General features: G+C 34.1%; 1 protein-coding gene across 1 annotated transcript; it reads left to right on the top strand.

Annotated features, from left to right (window-relative positions):
• The first annotated feature begins 7908 nt into the window (after nucleotides 1–7908).
• LOC149732583 (cAMP-dependent protein kinase catalytic subunit alpha-like) lies at nucleotides 7909–16335 on the top strand. Its single transcript, XM_089882664.1, is given in 12 exon segments — nucleotides 7909–8218; nucleotides 9709–9770; nucleotides 10237–10336; nucleotides 10339–10364; nucleotides 10920–11018; nucleotides 12115–12197; nucleotides 13522–13648; nucleotides 13964–14059; nucleotides 14330–14452; nucleotides 14732–14819; nucleotides 14822–14895; nucleotides 15429–16335. Coding segments are annotated over 12 exon segments (1098 nt in total). The 5' UTR covers nucleotides 7909–8124; the 3' UTR covers nucleotides 15555–16335.
• The last annotated feature ends 1135 nt before the right edge of the window (nucleotides 16336–17470 follow it).

Genomic DNA, 17470 nt, shown 5'->3' with positions numbered 1-17470 from the left:
TTCAAACTATATACAACTTTTTGTAGTGTACAAAGTCACAAAGATGATTATTTTTTAAAATAACAGTTCATATGCATTGTTTTGAACAACTAGGTGACACATTTTGTGGTTGTGACCTGGTGGTAAGGAACATATTTATATGTGACAAACTTACAAAACAGAATTGAAAATATATATTAGAAAGACAACTGTCTTTCCAAGAAATTTCTTTTTTAAATTGTTATTTTTAATAGATTTTTAACACTGAAAGTGTTTTTTTTTTATTTATTGTGTAAGTTTGCCATCTTTTAACTTGGCAGTGAACATAGTAGTTTACTGAGGCTAAAACCATTACCTGGCAATGAAGGACCAAACCAACAGCTTTATCTCATGTTGAGCAGTGAATAATATTGATCCTTATCATTATTGTCAACCTTATGTGAGTTATTAATCATCCACAATATGCCAACCTATGTAAATATCCGGTAAAAAAATAAACGAGAATGAATGGGCAAAACAAACAAGGGCCTATGTCTTATATTTGAGTTTCCAAGAAACCACTGTTGTAGAAACCCTGTTTTATGAATATCCATATAAAGTGGACACTCTTTGTCTGGTATCTGCAGAGAAATACTCTTGGAATACTACTTCAAAACATCTACAATTACAAGCACAAGCCATTTTCCAATGTGTTTAAATTCTAATTTTCGTTAATTTGTAAAACCGTGTACAACCTACTTTTGATTCTATAACTTACTGCACACATACTGTGAACAGCAAGAAATCAAAGGTATGACTGACTTGTGGCAGCCAAGTGTATATGTTATGTTATGCTTGGTATCTGCTTTTTTCTATAAGTGAAGCATTTGGTGTTTAGGCCATACAGCAGGTAGATTGTTTATAATAGAGTTTTAAAAAATGTTATCAAGACTTTTTTTGGTTGTACAAGTTTTATATATATCAAGTTGAATTAGACCAGCACTTTTTTGAGCGTAGTTTTACAGTGTCAACAAAACAATAACCTTGAAGTGATGGCACCAGTTTTCGCAGTAAGGTTCATATGTTTGAGTTGTATTTGATTTTTATCAACATAACTTACATAAGTAGACTGGTAATTTTTTTATCAGTTTTTGACTGCTACTTTTACAAAGTGTCAACAATAAATTTGAATTGGTTTATGGTTGTACCACTTTGCACAGCTGTTTATATAAAATGTTATGCATTAGCTGTTATTACTTTACAGTTTCCATTGCAGCTTATCAAATGTCAATGTTAATTCTAGCATTCGTTTCCATTTTTAATATAAACCATTGAATACTTAACAGTAGTAAAATAACTCGTCGGCCGGAAATAGTTCCCACATGCCTACAATCTTGTGGTCAAGCAAGAACAGACCGCCACACGTCTGCGATCGAGTTTAATCCACGTATGTAGCAGGGTAGAATATTGATCTGCCCTTTACTCTAAGCCATGGGTTAGTTGCGTCGTATGGTAGAGCTGAGGGTATTAGTCTAAATTCCATGAGTTAAACGTAGTAAGCTTAACTTACCGCATGGACGATGAAACTTTTCCGTGAGTGTTCTTATCCACACTCACAACAGCCAGTGTGTGCTGTTTGTGATTACAATAATAGCTTGCGCGTATTAGCACCGTCAAATTTCCTCTCTAGAACTGGTGCCCAAGTTAAGTACACCGCTTGCTTGGCAATTGTAACAGCGTTTAAAATCAATACAAAGGTTCCACGTGAACGTAAACATAAATCCGTGGCATCATATCGACATAGTATTTAATTAATTTATTCTTTCACAAAGTTTGAAACGAAGTATTATAATTAAGCATAATATCAACAAAGCCGTTCATACAGCATGTTTTATTTTTGTCAATGTCAACGACATAATTAGTAATTACGCATTCTTCCGTTTATATTTGGCTGCTTCAAACGACGCCCGCGCGTATTTATAGAACTCTCTTTTACATCAGTTGTAACCTAATTCGTACGATCATGCCTCACTTTAGCGAGAACAATGCATTATTCATACACGCTGACGAAGTACGCAACACACGAAGTATTCGTCGCCCGTGCGTCATCCAGTGGTGTATAACTTGTAGAAAATACAACCGTACGGTGGCGCTCTTAAGTTAACGACGTATGCAAACATGCGCACAACAATTTGTTTGTAACGCTTCTTTTGGGTTATTTTACACATCAGCCATTTCTGTAGTTTTGTTTGGGGCTTACCATATGCTTCTAAACAGATATATAATTAGAAGATTTACTGTTTAAAGTTAGTTTTTGTTGTAAATTTAAATTTTATATTTGTTTCATACCCGTAATAACACGATATTATAAGCAATACCACCGGCGAAAGACTCTTATATCGATCTGAAGTACACTTGACACTGTAAGTTCACGTTGCAAAGCACATGCGTGCAGTGAATATAATATACACGCCCGTATTCCCAATACACTGGCATGAAACGATACACGTTTTAATCCGCTGCAATTGAACTGTAAACCCGCGATGGGATTTCTGGAAGAAATCCAGAATGGTAAGGCCGCGCGCTCAGACTCGTTTCATGTTACTGGTTCATTGAGGTTTACCAGAAGTTGCCTCGTTTCGTTTCGCTTCGCTTGGTTTGGTTATTTTTAGCACAAAATACCGGTAACATGTATACGCATGAAGAGTTTACATAAGGATATATGCAATTTTGTTAAATAAATGGCTGTTTCGTATCTACAAACATCGCTATTTTTACGTGTCTGTGTGTGTATGCAATTAAGTCATCGTTGCCTCGGGCACTCATTAGTCTGAACTCTTAGCAATAATGGACGGTTCGCATAAAAGCTTCAGCTTAGATCTTGCGTGTTTAATTATCCGTATACGTCTCGCTATAAATTGTTGTTGTAGATTCAGGTGAACGGCGCAATATAACCAACGTAGCAAGACACGGTCGGTTTCTCTTCGATCATTGAATGATTAGTTGAGATGGATACGTGTGTGATTGAATCGAATTTAGCAAAGGAAACGTCTGGCACAGTCGCTTTAACGTTAAGCGTCCGTCTATGTTGCGTTATATTAATGTTGACGTCATTTGGTGCAGTAGGTTGCTAGATAGGTAGATCGACTTTTTGGCTATTTATAATGTTCAACCGTCAAAGTAACCGCCGATACTGTGGTAGTGAGTGAGTGAATAAGTTTTCGCTCGACTAACGTTTGTAATGGTCTGCTGGATTCTGTATAAATGCGCTTGTAGCAACCATACTATATATGTTTGTTGTGTTGTGCTTGAATTACAACTGTGAGTACATAGTCAGGAAAAATCAGTTTCCAAAGGTATTTTAGCGTATTATGCTAAATGAGGTATATATTGGTAACTATGCATTTCCTGTTTTTGCTAGCAATGTTGCTTTCAAACATTATATAGTTTTTGTCAGGATAGAGAATTAATTACTTTGTATTAAGAGTAACCTTTTGGTTTTGAATTAATGGTCTAATAAAATGAGACTGTAAGTCGTTTTAGATTAGTCCTAATGATAAACAGTTCTACTTTTGAATTTTATTGCAAATGCTCCATCTCATGTGGCTTTTTTTTCTGTATCACATTTAAAGAACTCCCTAAAAGATAAAATACTATATTGACAATTGCATATGAAATGATGCTAAGAAAGCTGCAGGTTAAGTTTATTGTGAATTGTAGATTTTATTCAAGGATCAGTAAATGCACCACAAAAACAATGTGATGTGGATATTGTCCAGTTGGTACAACTTTTGCTCTAAATGTCTGTGAGATTACTGTGCAAATGAGAATGAATATGAGCTGAACCGTTCATATGCATGTAGTAGTTGTTTTTATTCATATGTGTTAACAAGGTGCAATTTAAGGCAAACATGCTAACCTATTCAGCATCATTTTTATGAGGATTAGTAACGTAAGCAGAGCAAAAGTGGTTTGATTTGCGTCAAAAGAGTGTTGTTATGTGGCTATGTGTGACAGTAAATCACTTCACACATATGATAAATAAACTTGTTTGGATATTTTTCCTGTTTTTAACAATGTAAATTACACTAAATGGGGAAGTAATAGACGTAATCAGATGTTAAGTGGACTTACAAAAAAAAACAGTTGAAAAAAAGTTTAAATCTGTGAGTTGTGATAGAAATGTAGGTGTGTAATATATAGTTGTGGTGTGTAGGAGTAATGTGTAGTCATTATTATTAGACAGTCCAGTCAGTTGAACAGTGGTTTTGCTCTAGAAGAAATGAATCATTTAATATCTAAGGGCTAAAAGCTAATTAGGCCTGTAGCTATTTTTATTATACTCGTAAGGTTATTACTAATTGGCATATACCGCTAAATATTAAGACTTTAACAAGGCAGCTTTTCAAGTATTGATTATTCTGTACAAATGCACCTGCACTGGGCTAATTACTCCACATAATATTGAGAAGGCTCGCATGTAATACCAATTTATTTTTTACCAGTTTAAATTATAGCTTACCACCTGCAGACTGCAGTAGTATTAAAAATCCAAACCGTTTCACTGAGAAGGCATTAAATCTTTTAACTAGGCCATATAAGACCTGTTAGGGCATCTTGCGTGGGGAAGTAAATTATTGATGCTCCATGAACAAATGGAGGGAGACAAGTATTAACCGTGTACTGGAAGTCTGTTGGTTTAAGGGAATGTACACAATGTTTGTATGGCTGTTATATCGTGATATAATTAAATGTATGCAGCAGATAAAGCCCAGAGGTGTTGTCCTATGCTGGGTTAATATTTGATGCTGTTTGTGGTTGTATTTTCTTGACTGAAACCTTTACCTAGAAGCTGTATTGTGGTTTAATGGTGTGATTGCCCATTTCCTGACTGCCTTTCATTTAGAGACTGGGTATTCGCGTGTACACTGTGTGTGTGTGTGTGACATTCATTGGCTCCCATAGTTTGTGTAAGCTCTGTAGATTAGTGGTGACTTCGTGTTTAACATTCTCTGTGCAAACGAAGTGACAGCGGTTTAGAATCATTCGATACTTATGTGGGTGGTGGGATAGGAAACTGCTTTATAATGATGAGCTTTGGTTTATTTTTGTAAAGCTTATTTAAGCAGCCTACCTTTTGTTGCTTGTGCCTGTGCTGCGTGTCAGCAGATAGCTACGGATGTGCCGCTGTTTTAGTGAGAAAAATCATCCATGTCCCACAGTATATCTAAATATAGATCGTGCTTACATCTGTGTTTTGTTAACGTTCTCACTCCTACAATCTGACTAGGCGGTAGTAGCTATTTTCTAACGGAATCAGAAATACTTTGAATGAAATTTTAAGTTGGGCCAGGCCTAGTTACATTGAGTTTATCCTTATCTATAATTGGAGTACACGCAAACCAATACAATGCCATGGTTTGGGAAAAAAGACAATGCTCATAAATCGCCCAAACAACCAAAAGAAGACCCAGGTAAGGATTTATTTTAATGATTTCTTTGGTGAGTGCCAGGTGTTAATTATATTTTTCTAATTCCGTTGTCTGACATTTCTTAGTCTTCATTTGTTGCAGTACTGGTTACACAAGTTCTATAGTTATCTACATTTAACTTATGATTATACTTCTATTGTAAATAATTATGATGTTCTTAAATGTGTGATTCATAATAGGCTGTCAATAGTTGTGGTGTAGATTATTTCTGTGACTGCAGTTTTTATATTATATATAATATATATGAAATGATTCATCTGTTTATGATATGAAGCTTTTATTCGTTACCTGATTCAATATAGCAATGCTTTACTGCTATTGTGTATTTTGATGTTCGGTTTAATGGTGCCAGTTTCGGATCTTTAATGGTTTAGAGTATATATGCTTTTAAAAAGTCGTAGGATGTAGTCTGGACTCTGGACAGAGCAACTTATAAGCATTTCTCAAACATTTAAGTACAAAGATAAAATCTAAAATAACTCCGGCAATTTATTAGGTGTATCGACGTTTCTATGTCTTTTTTGGTTTCTTTAATCAGTTTGAAAGGTTAACAAACTGATGTGATGGCTTTATCAAAGTGGTGGAGTGGTGATGCGTTAGGTAAAATACAACAGTGTTAACTGTAATGTATTAAAGTGATGTAGGGTGTGTTGTTTGTCGCTTGCATCAGTTCACCATATCTCTTACATCAACAAACACACAGAGGATCGGTGTTTATGATATTTGCTTTCACAGTATTAAGTCGACACTCTGCTATAAATAGAACACTGATTAGTCAGCAGTGTTTCCTGGGACTTTATTATTTTATTTGTGCATCACTATTATGCTGTCTATCGATAATTTAACACTTTGTAAAGAATAGGCTTGTTTCAAATTACATGATACCACTATTCAACAATACACAGACATGAATTATTATTCTACATCCAGCTACATATGCATACGGTTCCTGCAAGCACAAATATACATTGTAAATATATTAGCTCTTATGCTTAGTGTCTGTTGAACTTATATAATATACCGTTGTATATCACATTTATATGAGTGGAGGCTGTTTGAATTAAACTTGTTTTAGGTTTCTGTTATTTGGATGCCTAGATTCGTTTAGTAGGTATTGTATGTCTTACATTATCTTTACGGTTAGTCAATAATTAATCCCTTTTTTTCGTTTTTATTCCATTGTTGAAAATTTTGTGTACACTGGGTATTGGATAAATTTGCTGATTTCTTCTCATTTCTATTCCAGTATAAATCTACAACGTCTTAGTCCATTCAGGTTGGTTGTGAATGCCAAGTGGTTTGTTGACTTTAGTGTAATAATCCTGTGCCTCGATAAAGCCTTAGCTCTCTGTGTATTTGTGGGTGATTTTTAGATTTTTTTAAAAGTATGGCAAGAGTGTTCAGCTCATCAAAAAAGCAAGACCAAAGTAAGTATTTTTTTACAAATAAGAAAGGGATTATAACCGGCTTACTTTTTAATGCCATTATATTTACATATATTATATTCTCTGTTACTAAAATTCTTCGATTTTACCCAAATGAAGGGACTCATTTTAGTAAGTTGCCCCGCTACTTAGGTTAAAGGTTTTTCTAAATTATTAGCCAATATTATATGTCAAAACACATCAAATGAAATCATATCAAAACTGTGGTTTAAACAAAATATAAGGTGTATATATTTGTTATTATTCCTGTACTGCTCTACATCTCTTGGTGCACTTCTAATGTATTGCTAATTGCTATTATGATTACCAGAAGCTTCCTCACTATTGTTGTACCAGAATAGATTTTCTATTACTTGCAAATTGCTGATGTGCGGTTCGTGCGGTATGCAACCATACCATTCTCTCTCTTTGGTTTGAAGCTGTATGCACAGCAAGTTACTTATGAGTAATTTCAATCCAGAATTTGTTTACTAAGCATTAGTTAAAGCAAAAGTTTCAGTTGTGTATGGCCAGTTATTCAGATCATTTTACACTAGCTACTTTTAATTTACTGTAATGGAATAAGTTGCTAGTTGTACTTGTGTGTTGGTAAAAAATGAATATTTTCAGTGCCTTTAATAAGTAGAAAGGGCTTAGTATTGTACTTTTATGCTATGAAGTTGCCACTGTGGTGACATCTATTTAAATGTTTCTTTTCGACTGTTGTTGGGAAGGAGTCTTGATTAATTGTGTGTATCAGATAAACTAATGTTATGTTTCAGAGGTGTCACATTTTCTAAACAAAGTGCATTCAGGTTCAAGTATGAAAAATGCTGGAAGTGGTTTTGTTAAATTGTATAAAGGTTCATGTAATATTTATAAGCTTAGTTGCAGAAAGAAGGTTTTGTTATATTGTATTGCTGAGATGTTGATGTGATAGTTGCAGGAAGTTAGATAGGAAATGATGCGTCTAGTGTTGGTAAGTCACGGAATGTTGTGTGTATCATGCAATTCTGGTCTTCTATGGATTGTTACACACGATTTAGCAGCGTGAAAAGTGAACTGAATGTATGGCGAGGTTTTAAGGTTTAAATTTCGGAATATTGTCGCACCGATGTAGAATGTTTGTTTCACATCATTTTACACTTTTAGTTAATATTGTTGAGAATTTAAGAGGCAGTTTAAATTGTTTCAAATTATTGGTTATAAAGTTGTAATTGTATTTTATAGCCTCAATTAAGTGGCAAATTATGCATAGTTTGTATTCATTGTTTGGTAAGGATAAAGAAAAACATCATAATAAGCAACAATGGGAAGAATACAATCTCAATTATTATGCGTATGGTTTGTACATTGTTTTCAATATTATTTTAATTGTACCAAAAACTACAAAGTATATACTATACATATAAATACTTTATTTGTAGAAGTAGTAGCATCATTTTAGTTTGGAGTCTGTTTGTCTGCTATTCAGTGCTGTGGTGTATTAGTTCACTATTTTAATAACAATTTAAGTTATATATGGTAAACAGTAAATACTGCTGAAGAATTTAAGCTTAAGTGCTATTTTATTAACACCATCCATATTTTAAATATTTTTTATTATATGTTATAAATCTAACACAGAACATAAATAAATTTAGTTGTTGTTTTGAAAACAACAGTAGAAGCGCTCAGTCAAAAGGTTGAAAGTATTATTCAGTCTTGGATATTTTTCTGCCGTTAGTTCTCATGTTTAATTTATGGGGTGTTGGCCTCTCTTTAACCACCAAGCTGTGCTCTGTGAAGCATGGAAAGGGTTATGATTGCTACAAACACTGGCTGTTGAATTGATATGTTTAACTACTGAACTCTGCTGTTATATATATAAATATGATGGAGCAAGTTTGTATTGTAAGCGTTGCTTTGGTTTGGTTTGTTAAAATTTCCATTTGTATTGGTTTATTTTGTTCAACAGTCTGCATAATATGTACAGGAAACTGTTGGTATTGTTACTGCACAATGTGCATTATTCATCTGTCAATCATTTTGAATGGGAATTGCTTTTTAAAGTTCAATTGAACTAGAACAAAGAGTGTTGTTTAGTTAGGTCACAATGCCTTTTCATGATCAATAAATGTTTGCCTATAAAAGATCAACTGAGTAGTCGGTAATATTACAATGGGTTGTTATGATGAATGTCAAGCATAACTTTACCAGGAACTTATGCTTGGGTTATTTGTAGGAATTTTATGTTCAGACACCCGTACAGCTGTTCCTTTTTAAAATCACACAATTACAACTTAATATTAAATATATCATTACAAATGACACTGCAGTATTTAAAAAGGTTATGACCACATTTCTATTATCTTAAATAGCTGAAAGCAACAGTAGTCCTTGGTATATTATTACTTTATGTTCTACTAGGAATAAATGTTCTCTGAATCATTATTTTGCTTATGTACCTCATACCTGATTGGCAAGTTTGGACATTTTTATTTGAACTAAATATAGCAATGTTTTAAATTCCAACATGATGTTATACATATAGTGGCCAGTGGCCTATAATTTATATTTATTAGACATCCTAATAAAAACTAATATAAACCTGAATTATCAAGTACAAAATTATTAAATTGATTTTTGAATTTGTTAGCCGCTGGTAGTAGTATGGGTTAATGTAATATATGAAAATATTTATCTATTTATGCTTTGTTCTAATGTTACAAACTTAGCTGAAGCAATGTTTTAATTGTATATTTGTAATTAAAGGTGTAGCATGTATCGGTCTACGCTTCCACCTCTTGCCAATTTAATTTAACAAGAATAGCTAATGTAAACTTCTTACACAGTGAAAGCCTTCTTGGCAGAAGCAAAGGAAGAATTTTTAAAGAAATGGGAAAATCCTATTCAGGTGATTGAAATTTGAACAAATAAATTCATGAATTGCTGTCGCTGTAAAATTATTTTTATTTAAAACAATTATTTAGCTCTTAAGGATCAATTTTGTGGTAAGAATATTGGCTATTATACCGTTATGTGACTCAGTATAATACACAGTCTATTTTGGGTAATATAGTATTTGACTCATCTTTTGTTCTCTAAGTTTTTATAACTAAATGCTTATTCGGGCTATAAGTTCATAGGCCAATCCATTATAAACAGAATTATCTTTCAAAATGAGCATACTGGCGGACATGGTTTACATTACAATTACACGCAGTCTTAAATAGTACGGGAAATCCGTAATCATGCGTCAACTCAGCCTAAATCCCTGGTTGTATCTTATGCCATAGAACCTTACAATTAATGGACCAATATTAGTATAACTGCTCAAGTTTTGTGAATGTATCATCAAATAATATTTAAAATGTTTTCAGAATAATTCAAAATTGGACGATTTTGAGCGTCTGAAAACTTTAGGAACTGGATCGTTTGGTCGAGTTATTCTTGTTAAAAGGAAGGAGAATTCAAATTATTATGCATGAAAATACTAGATAAACAAAAGGTAAGATAAAATGTCTTAAGGTCTGGTGTTAGAGTGTTGGATGACGTATCAATGATTAAGGCTTTGGAAGTTGAGTCCAAAAAAGCTGGTGTCATCTTTTTTAGGGAAGCTTTATGGTAGATTTAACTTCTAGCTTAACTGAATTAGTTGAAAGCCCTGAAAATAGCTTTTAAATATCACTTAACACCCAATTCTGCGTATAGAATCGTTTGCCCAATACTTCATATCTTTGACATGCATTTTTTTTAAGTTTCAATAAAACAGCAATTTAGATTTTAAACTTATACCAATTATTTATAAAAAAATGTTTGTTGTATATCCATATAGAGTTAAAACTTATACCAGTGCTTCCCAAACATTAAACATTTTTTTCTGTGGCACAAATGTTTATTTAATAGAGGTTTGTGGCTTACCCCGTCTAAAGTATAATATGTTCAAATAACCCAATGAAACTGTTTTTACGGACCACAAACTACGGGGACATGTTCTTATTTCAGTTAATGTCCTCAACTATCTGGGAAATTAAAAACATTAAAGACTACTGTTTTATTTTAGGTAGTAAAGCTGAAGCAAGTGGAACACACTTTAAACGAGAAGAAAATCTTACAAGCTATTAATTTTCCTTTCTTAGTTAAAATGGATTTCTCGTTTAAGGTATATTATATATATTAATTCATCTTGAACATTCTAAATGTTAAGTCTGTTGTTGTATGGTATTTTCCAATGGCAGGGTATTTCCAAGTTATATCTCTGATTTTAGATAAGAAATAGACAACGTTTTTAGAAAGGTGGCTTACAAACCATGTTTTAATATTTGGTACAGCTGTATACCGCAAGCCAGTTATTCTGGTTGGATTTTTATTTATAACTAAATATGTCTTCTTATTGTTATATAAGCTTCGTCAATATAATTTGTTTGGTAGTTTCTAGCGTTATATTGACATTGCATAGAAAACTTGGTTAGCTGTGATGTGTTAAGTGGTTTGTGTGCTTGAATAAAGAGTTTGTTAAGTGTGAAAAATGATTCAGCTGTAACAATAAGTCATTACGATGTCATAATTCAAATGATTATTAAATCAATATTCTCCACATAAAAACTTGGTGCTGAAACTTTAGAAATAAAGGTTTTGTTTTCAAGCAAAGCCTTTCTATTAGGATATATACAATTTAATACAAATGTATACTTTTAAGTCATATTGATTTTGTTGTACATGCAGTACCATGGTGCGTTTAAAATAAAACCTGACAAGGTGTAGATTGACACTAGTCGTAAAGTGTATGCCGTGAAATTCAACCTTTGGCTGTTGTACTTATATAGTCTGATATGTTGCTCTATGCCATTCTAACAGTATGTCAAAGTTTAACAGTTAATACTGCCTCTAGTGCCAACAGACATAATATTTTTCTAAGAACGATCTGTCATAAAAATTTAATTTGCTGAGTAAGAACTCTGAAGAGGTCCTGTCACATGGCAGACGAAATGTAATAAAATTTATGTTAATTTTTGTGCTGTAATTTAGTTCTTGGAAAATATATAATTAACTCTGGAAGTCAAATGAGTGCAGCCTTCACGCTGCTATGAATTTAATCTCATATCATGAAATGGGATACCAAAATGTAAGAAAGAAGGGCAGCTTGAAAAAGTTGACATTTACCAAAGCGTAGCTTTGTAGTAGTTTTACTTTAAGCTTTATCGAATTAAAAGGCTGTATATATTTAAATAATAATAATGATGTTGAATTTACTACAGGACAACAGCAATCTATACATGGTGCTGGAGTATGTGATAGGAGGGGAAATGTTTTCACATTTAAGAAGAATAGGAAGATTCAGGTAATACTTTATTCTTAATTATAGAATACTGTGTTCAAAGCTCAATGCTGCTACCATTTTGGGCGTCTGTGTGTCTTTGGCAAGTCACTTAGTGGGAATTGCTCAGACCCTTTGATTAGTTGATTACTAATGAGTTGTCGGATTTGTCAGCCATACAGAAAAACAAAACCACTCACAAAGTTACATTCATGTCTGCTGCCCAAACTAATAAATTGTTGAAAAACACATAGTTTTTGTAATACCTTTATATCTGTCCTATGTTACATTCATTTTAATTTAAAAACAATAGTTTTGAAGTTAGATATCACAAAGGTATCAATAATAAATACCCATATGTTTAGGATTAAAACCAGAGGAGGCCAGCATAATATAAACCCTAAAACGTTCCTATTAATTTCTCGGAGCCACACAGACAGTTAAAGCAACAATAACAGACATGCGTTGATTCGTTTGTTGTTAAGCTTAAATTAAACCTCCTAGACACACAACCTTATGACCTTGATTGTATGTGTGCTTAGTGACAATAATGCTAAAAACAACAAAACATTTCAATTGTTAGTCCTGATATGTAATAATAACTGTGATGTGTTTTGGCCTTAAGCTAGCACTCATATTGTTGAGCAATTCTCGTAGCATCATTAGTTCATTACAGTATACACTAAATTGATTTATATATTTAACATAAAAATCTTGTGTGTCTGTTGTTATAGCACCATCTAAAAAACCTCAAATGTTAAAAAGGGAACTGTAATGCTTTTAATCATCTTGTCAGACGTCAGTACTGTAGGGTTGAAATGGGTTTGCAACTAAGTCCTTCAATTCAAATTGATTAGTTTAACTCTGTCTTGAAATTAATCAAGTTATGCTGCACATGCAGCGATTAATGATGCAGATTTACAAGGTCTCTCTATAGTTCCTTTGTGCCATATTGTGGATTAAAAAAAATAATTGAAATGAGTTTTAATTGATTGAGTGTCATGCTTGGTACAAACTGGATTTAACATTACCCAATGTACACACACATACATAAAAAGGTGAAAAATGATATTTTATGCTTCTGAAATAGAAGTCACTTTTTTGTCCAATATCACCCCGGTTTTTATGTTACGTTTACAATTGTTATCATGATTATTTCATAACATACTACAACTTTTTGTTGTTTACCTCTTTGTTATTAAATTTAAGTGAACCCCTACACCACTCAGAATGACACACGCGTACACATCCTACACCAGTTAGTCAGCATTAACTTCCCGTGCAGGCGTGCACCACCATCATCAACATTGTGTTATATAAATAGAAAATAATGATTGATTATTTTTAGTGAATCTCATTCACGATTCTACGCGGCACAAATCGTCCTTGGCTTCGAATACCTTCACTACCTAGACATCATTTACCGAGATCTCAAACCTGAGAATCTGCTTATTGACCAGCAAGGTTACATACAGGTAATGTAAAGATCATGTGTGGCGTGGGTATTAAACCGATAAACCTGTATGTGTTTTATTGCATTCTTTGTTTAATATGTGTCTGGTTTAGTGTGTCTGGAATGTTCAATGTTTGTTTAAATTCTATTTCGAGATCTTTTTTTTTTATATCATTTAAACTACCAGTTTTAGTGCCAATTAAAATAATCTTGAAATGATTTTACCACTTTTCACAAGCATTTATACAAGTGTGTCACTGGTAGTTTTTACGGAGGATCAACAAAACAATCTTCAATTTCTCAATTTATACAAAATACATTGATTTTCTCTTGTCAGGTCACTGACTTTGGGTTCGCAAAGCGTGTTAAAGGCCGCACATGGACACTATGTGGGACCCCTGAATACTTGGCACCTGAGATTATTCTTAGCAAGGTAAAAAGATTTCTCTCTTTGAACATTAAAATACCAATAGTTTATGACAGTTGCTGAAAAAAATGTGCCCCACTTGACCTTTAGAATAGAATCTCACTTATTGACTAGCCATAGCATCCATGAATGCGGTTTGTACACATTTTTTACCTGACCACTGGTTTTTTTAACGCTGTTTAGATTGTTGCACCCTGTGTGTTAGGTCAATGAGACAATACACCTACAATCCAGGTCTCATGTGTGCCCATTAACCAAACTTGTTATTATATATAGGGTTACAACAAAGCTGTGGATTGGTGGGCTCTTGGTGTGCTTATATACGAGATGGCAGCTGGCTATCCTCCTTTCTTCGCTGATCAACCCATCCAAATATACGAGAAGATTGTTTCAGGGAAGGTGGGTACCTTATGCTCACTGTCAAGTTATAACATGGGTGTCTTCCTAGATATACACGGTGTGTCCATTCACTCTATACTCATTGTAAAGTTATTGTAAGGGATCTACGAGCACATACACACACAGTGCATTCATACGCCTAAAACTTCGTAGAATTGTACTTATGAACCAGTTTAAATGGACAGAACACAAAAGCTGGGTTGAAACACAGCTTTTTAAATATTCTAAAAAATATAGATGATCATTTAGGTATCTAACATATTATACGAATCACCCCAGGTTCGATTCCCGTCACATTTCACTTCCGAGTTAAAGGACTTGCTTCGAAATCTACTCCAAGTTGATTTGACAAAAAGATTTGGGAACCTTAAAATGGAGTGTCCGATATAAAGGGACACAGATGGTTCCAACCAATTGATTGGATTGCTGTGTATCAAAGAAAGGTAAGATGTCTATGTGGTGTATAAGATCTTTGTGGGCTCCATGTCTATTTAAAGCTGACATTTCGAGTACAAATTTGAAAGGCAGATTATGTGTCTGGGTATGTAGGTCTAGGTTACATCAGCAGTGTGTAGTTAAATACCATATGATACGTTCATGAATAAATAATTGTTCTATTATGCTATTATAAGAAAGATGTATCTTGCAATGATATTGTAGGGTAAAATTTTCACATCCTTTTTGACATCCTAGTTATCAAACATAGAAATCTCATTGATTAATGCGGCGAATACAATGCAGTTTGCTTTGCTTGTTTGTATAGACACCTAACAGTGGGGTAAAAGCTGATTTAGGCTTAAAACCGGGATGCTAAAACATGCAAGATCACCGCCTTTTTAAAATTTAGATGGCATGTCAAGGTGCCGAAGCCACACCAAACGTTATGCCTATGCCCTTAACGCCTCTTAAGAACTTCCCCTTTAACCCCTTCTACCCTCATTACCACCACCTAATGCTAATCCACCCACCCATACAGTTGGATGCTCCCTTCATCCCCAAGTTCAAACACCCGGGTTCCACGGAAAACTTTGATGATTATGAAGAAGAGCAACTCCGAGTTCACTCCACGGAAAAGTGCGTCAAAGAATTTGCAGACTTTTAACTTACTAGCCCCACCTGATGGATTTTATGTTTTGTTTCGTTTTAAAGTCCCTTCAAATGGGGAACTCCCAAACAAAAGGGAAAACTCCTAAATTAGGGGGATGTCCCATGGTTTTTCGGTCCACAGTGCAATTCAACTATGTTTAATGCAGTCCAAATGCTGCTATAAGTTGCTTGCACAATATTTGGTCTAATTATTCCAAGACGATGCTCATTTTTACATCATAAACAAATATTAACACTGTTGTTGAACCTGGATTTCGCAATTTTCTTCAAATATTCGATCAAAACGAACGCCGTCTTGTTCACGGCGTTTAAACAAATTACGGCGCCACCACGCGTTCATTTGCACACAACGCGCCTACCGCTAGTTGGCGCTCATGTGCCCTCGATATCGCAATTACCTCAGGACCAGGAGAAAATCAGAAACAGCAGTTTTGTATGGCGTCATACTCCTGGGGTTTAGGTTTTATATTTGTTCTTCCTGAATTTACGAAACCAATATCCAAGGTTTTGTTGCGTTTCATTTGACGTTTGGTGTTTCATTCTTTTCCATGTTACCAGTTCTGTTTTGGGGTCTTGCCCCACGCACTGAACAATTCTGTAGTTCGTACCTTCGTGTAAATAATATAACTAAAACGGATTTCTAATTAGGGGATTTCCCTTAAACGGAACATTCTAAATAAACATACTTGATTTCTATAGATTTTTGAAGATTAATTTTCCTTGTTCCGTTATTTTCAAGATGTTAAAATTGAATACAAATTCGTTTATCACTGGAATGGTGTATTGACTTATAGACTCTTATAGCTGTACCTTAGTACCCAACTGTTAGAGGGGGATTTCCCTTAAACGGAACATTCTAAATAAACATACTTGATTTCTATAGATTTTTGAAGATTAATTTTCCTTGTTCCGTTATTTTCAAGATGTTAAAATTGAATACAAATTCGTTTATCACTGGAATGGTATATTGACTTATAGACTCTTATAGCTGTACCTTAGTACCCAACTGTTAGAGAAGCATGCTCATTCAGTGAAAATTCATCCGCTACATAACGCTGCCACCACTATAGGTGCATGTGTCATTAAGCACGACAGTTTGCGGTAAGTAGCCTCCTATGGGTTGTCTAAAACGTTTGGATATTGAATGAATTCACAAGCAATCGTATTTCACGCACCTTCAGTGTAATACGCCACAAATTTGTACCGCTGCACAGCAAAATGTGGTTACTAATTAGTCTGATTAAATTCGCACCTCAGTAGTTCTTAGCATCTCGACAGAGGGCATAAGGTGATTAAAACCGCCTGTTGGTTGAGGTACTAAAACGCAAGTCGCGTTGGTAGCCTACCTATGTCGATCTATGGGTTTCTTACCATTGTGTTTATTTGTGGGCGTATATACAAATTTATGCACGTAGCCTTGTTTATGTAAATGGTCGGTTGCTGCAAAGTGGCGAATAAAGTAGCCTAACATATATAGTAGGATGGGAGAAGTTGGGCATCTTTAACTCTATTTTCTCGTCCCATGTGGTAGTAAACAAGGAACATTTAAAGAATTTAAAACTATATGCTCAAGACTCTACCGTTGTTGATTGTTTAAAACACGATTAGGATATTCGGATACTATGCGCAAAAGGTGTCCCATCTTCCCCATCCTACTATACGTTAAAATATATCTAGCTTTTTTCCTGAAGCAGATTACGGGTGTTGAGTGCTCTGAAAGGAAACCAAAAACGGCACAGAAAATTGAGAACTTGGTTTATAGAATAAAAATATATGTTTTGTATTTTTAGGAATTGTAATTAGAGAAAATTTTTCAATTTAATCCTTTTCCAGTGCTGTTTATTTCATTGAAAACAGAAACAAAGTCTATACAACACAATACACCAGTCACATCAACGATAATAAACATGA

The sequence above is a fragment of the Ciona robusta genome, chromosome 8 (assembly GCF_009617815.1).
Source record: "Ciona robusta chromosome 8, ASM961781v2".
NCBI lineage: Eukaryota > Metazoa > Chordata > Ascidiacea > Phlebobranchia > Cionidae > Ciona > Ciona robusta.
Note: the sequence above shows the minus strand (reverse complement) of the source record. Positions and strands in the feature narration are given on the sequence as shown.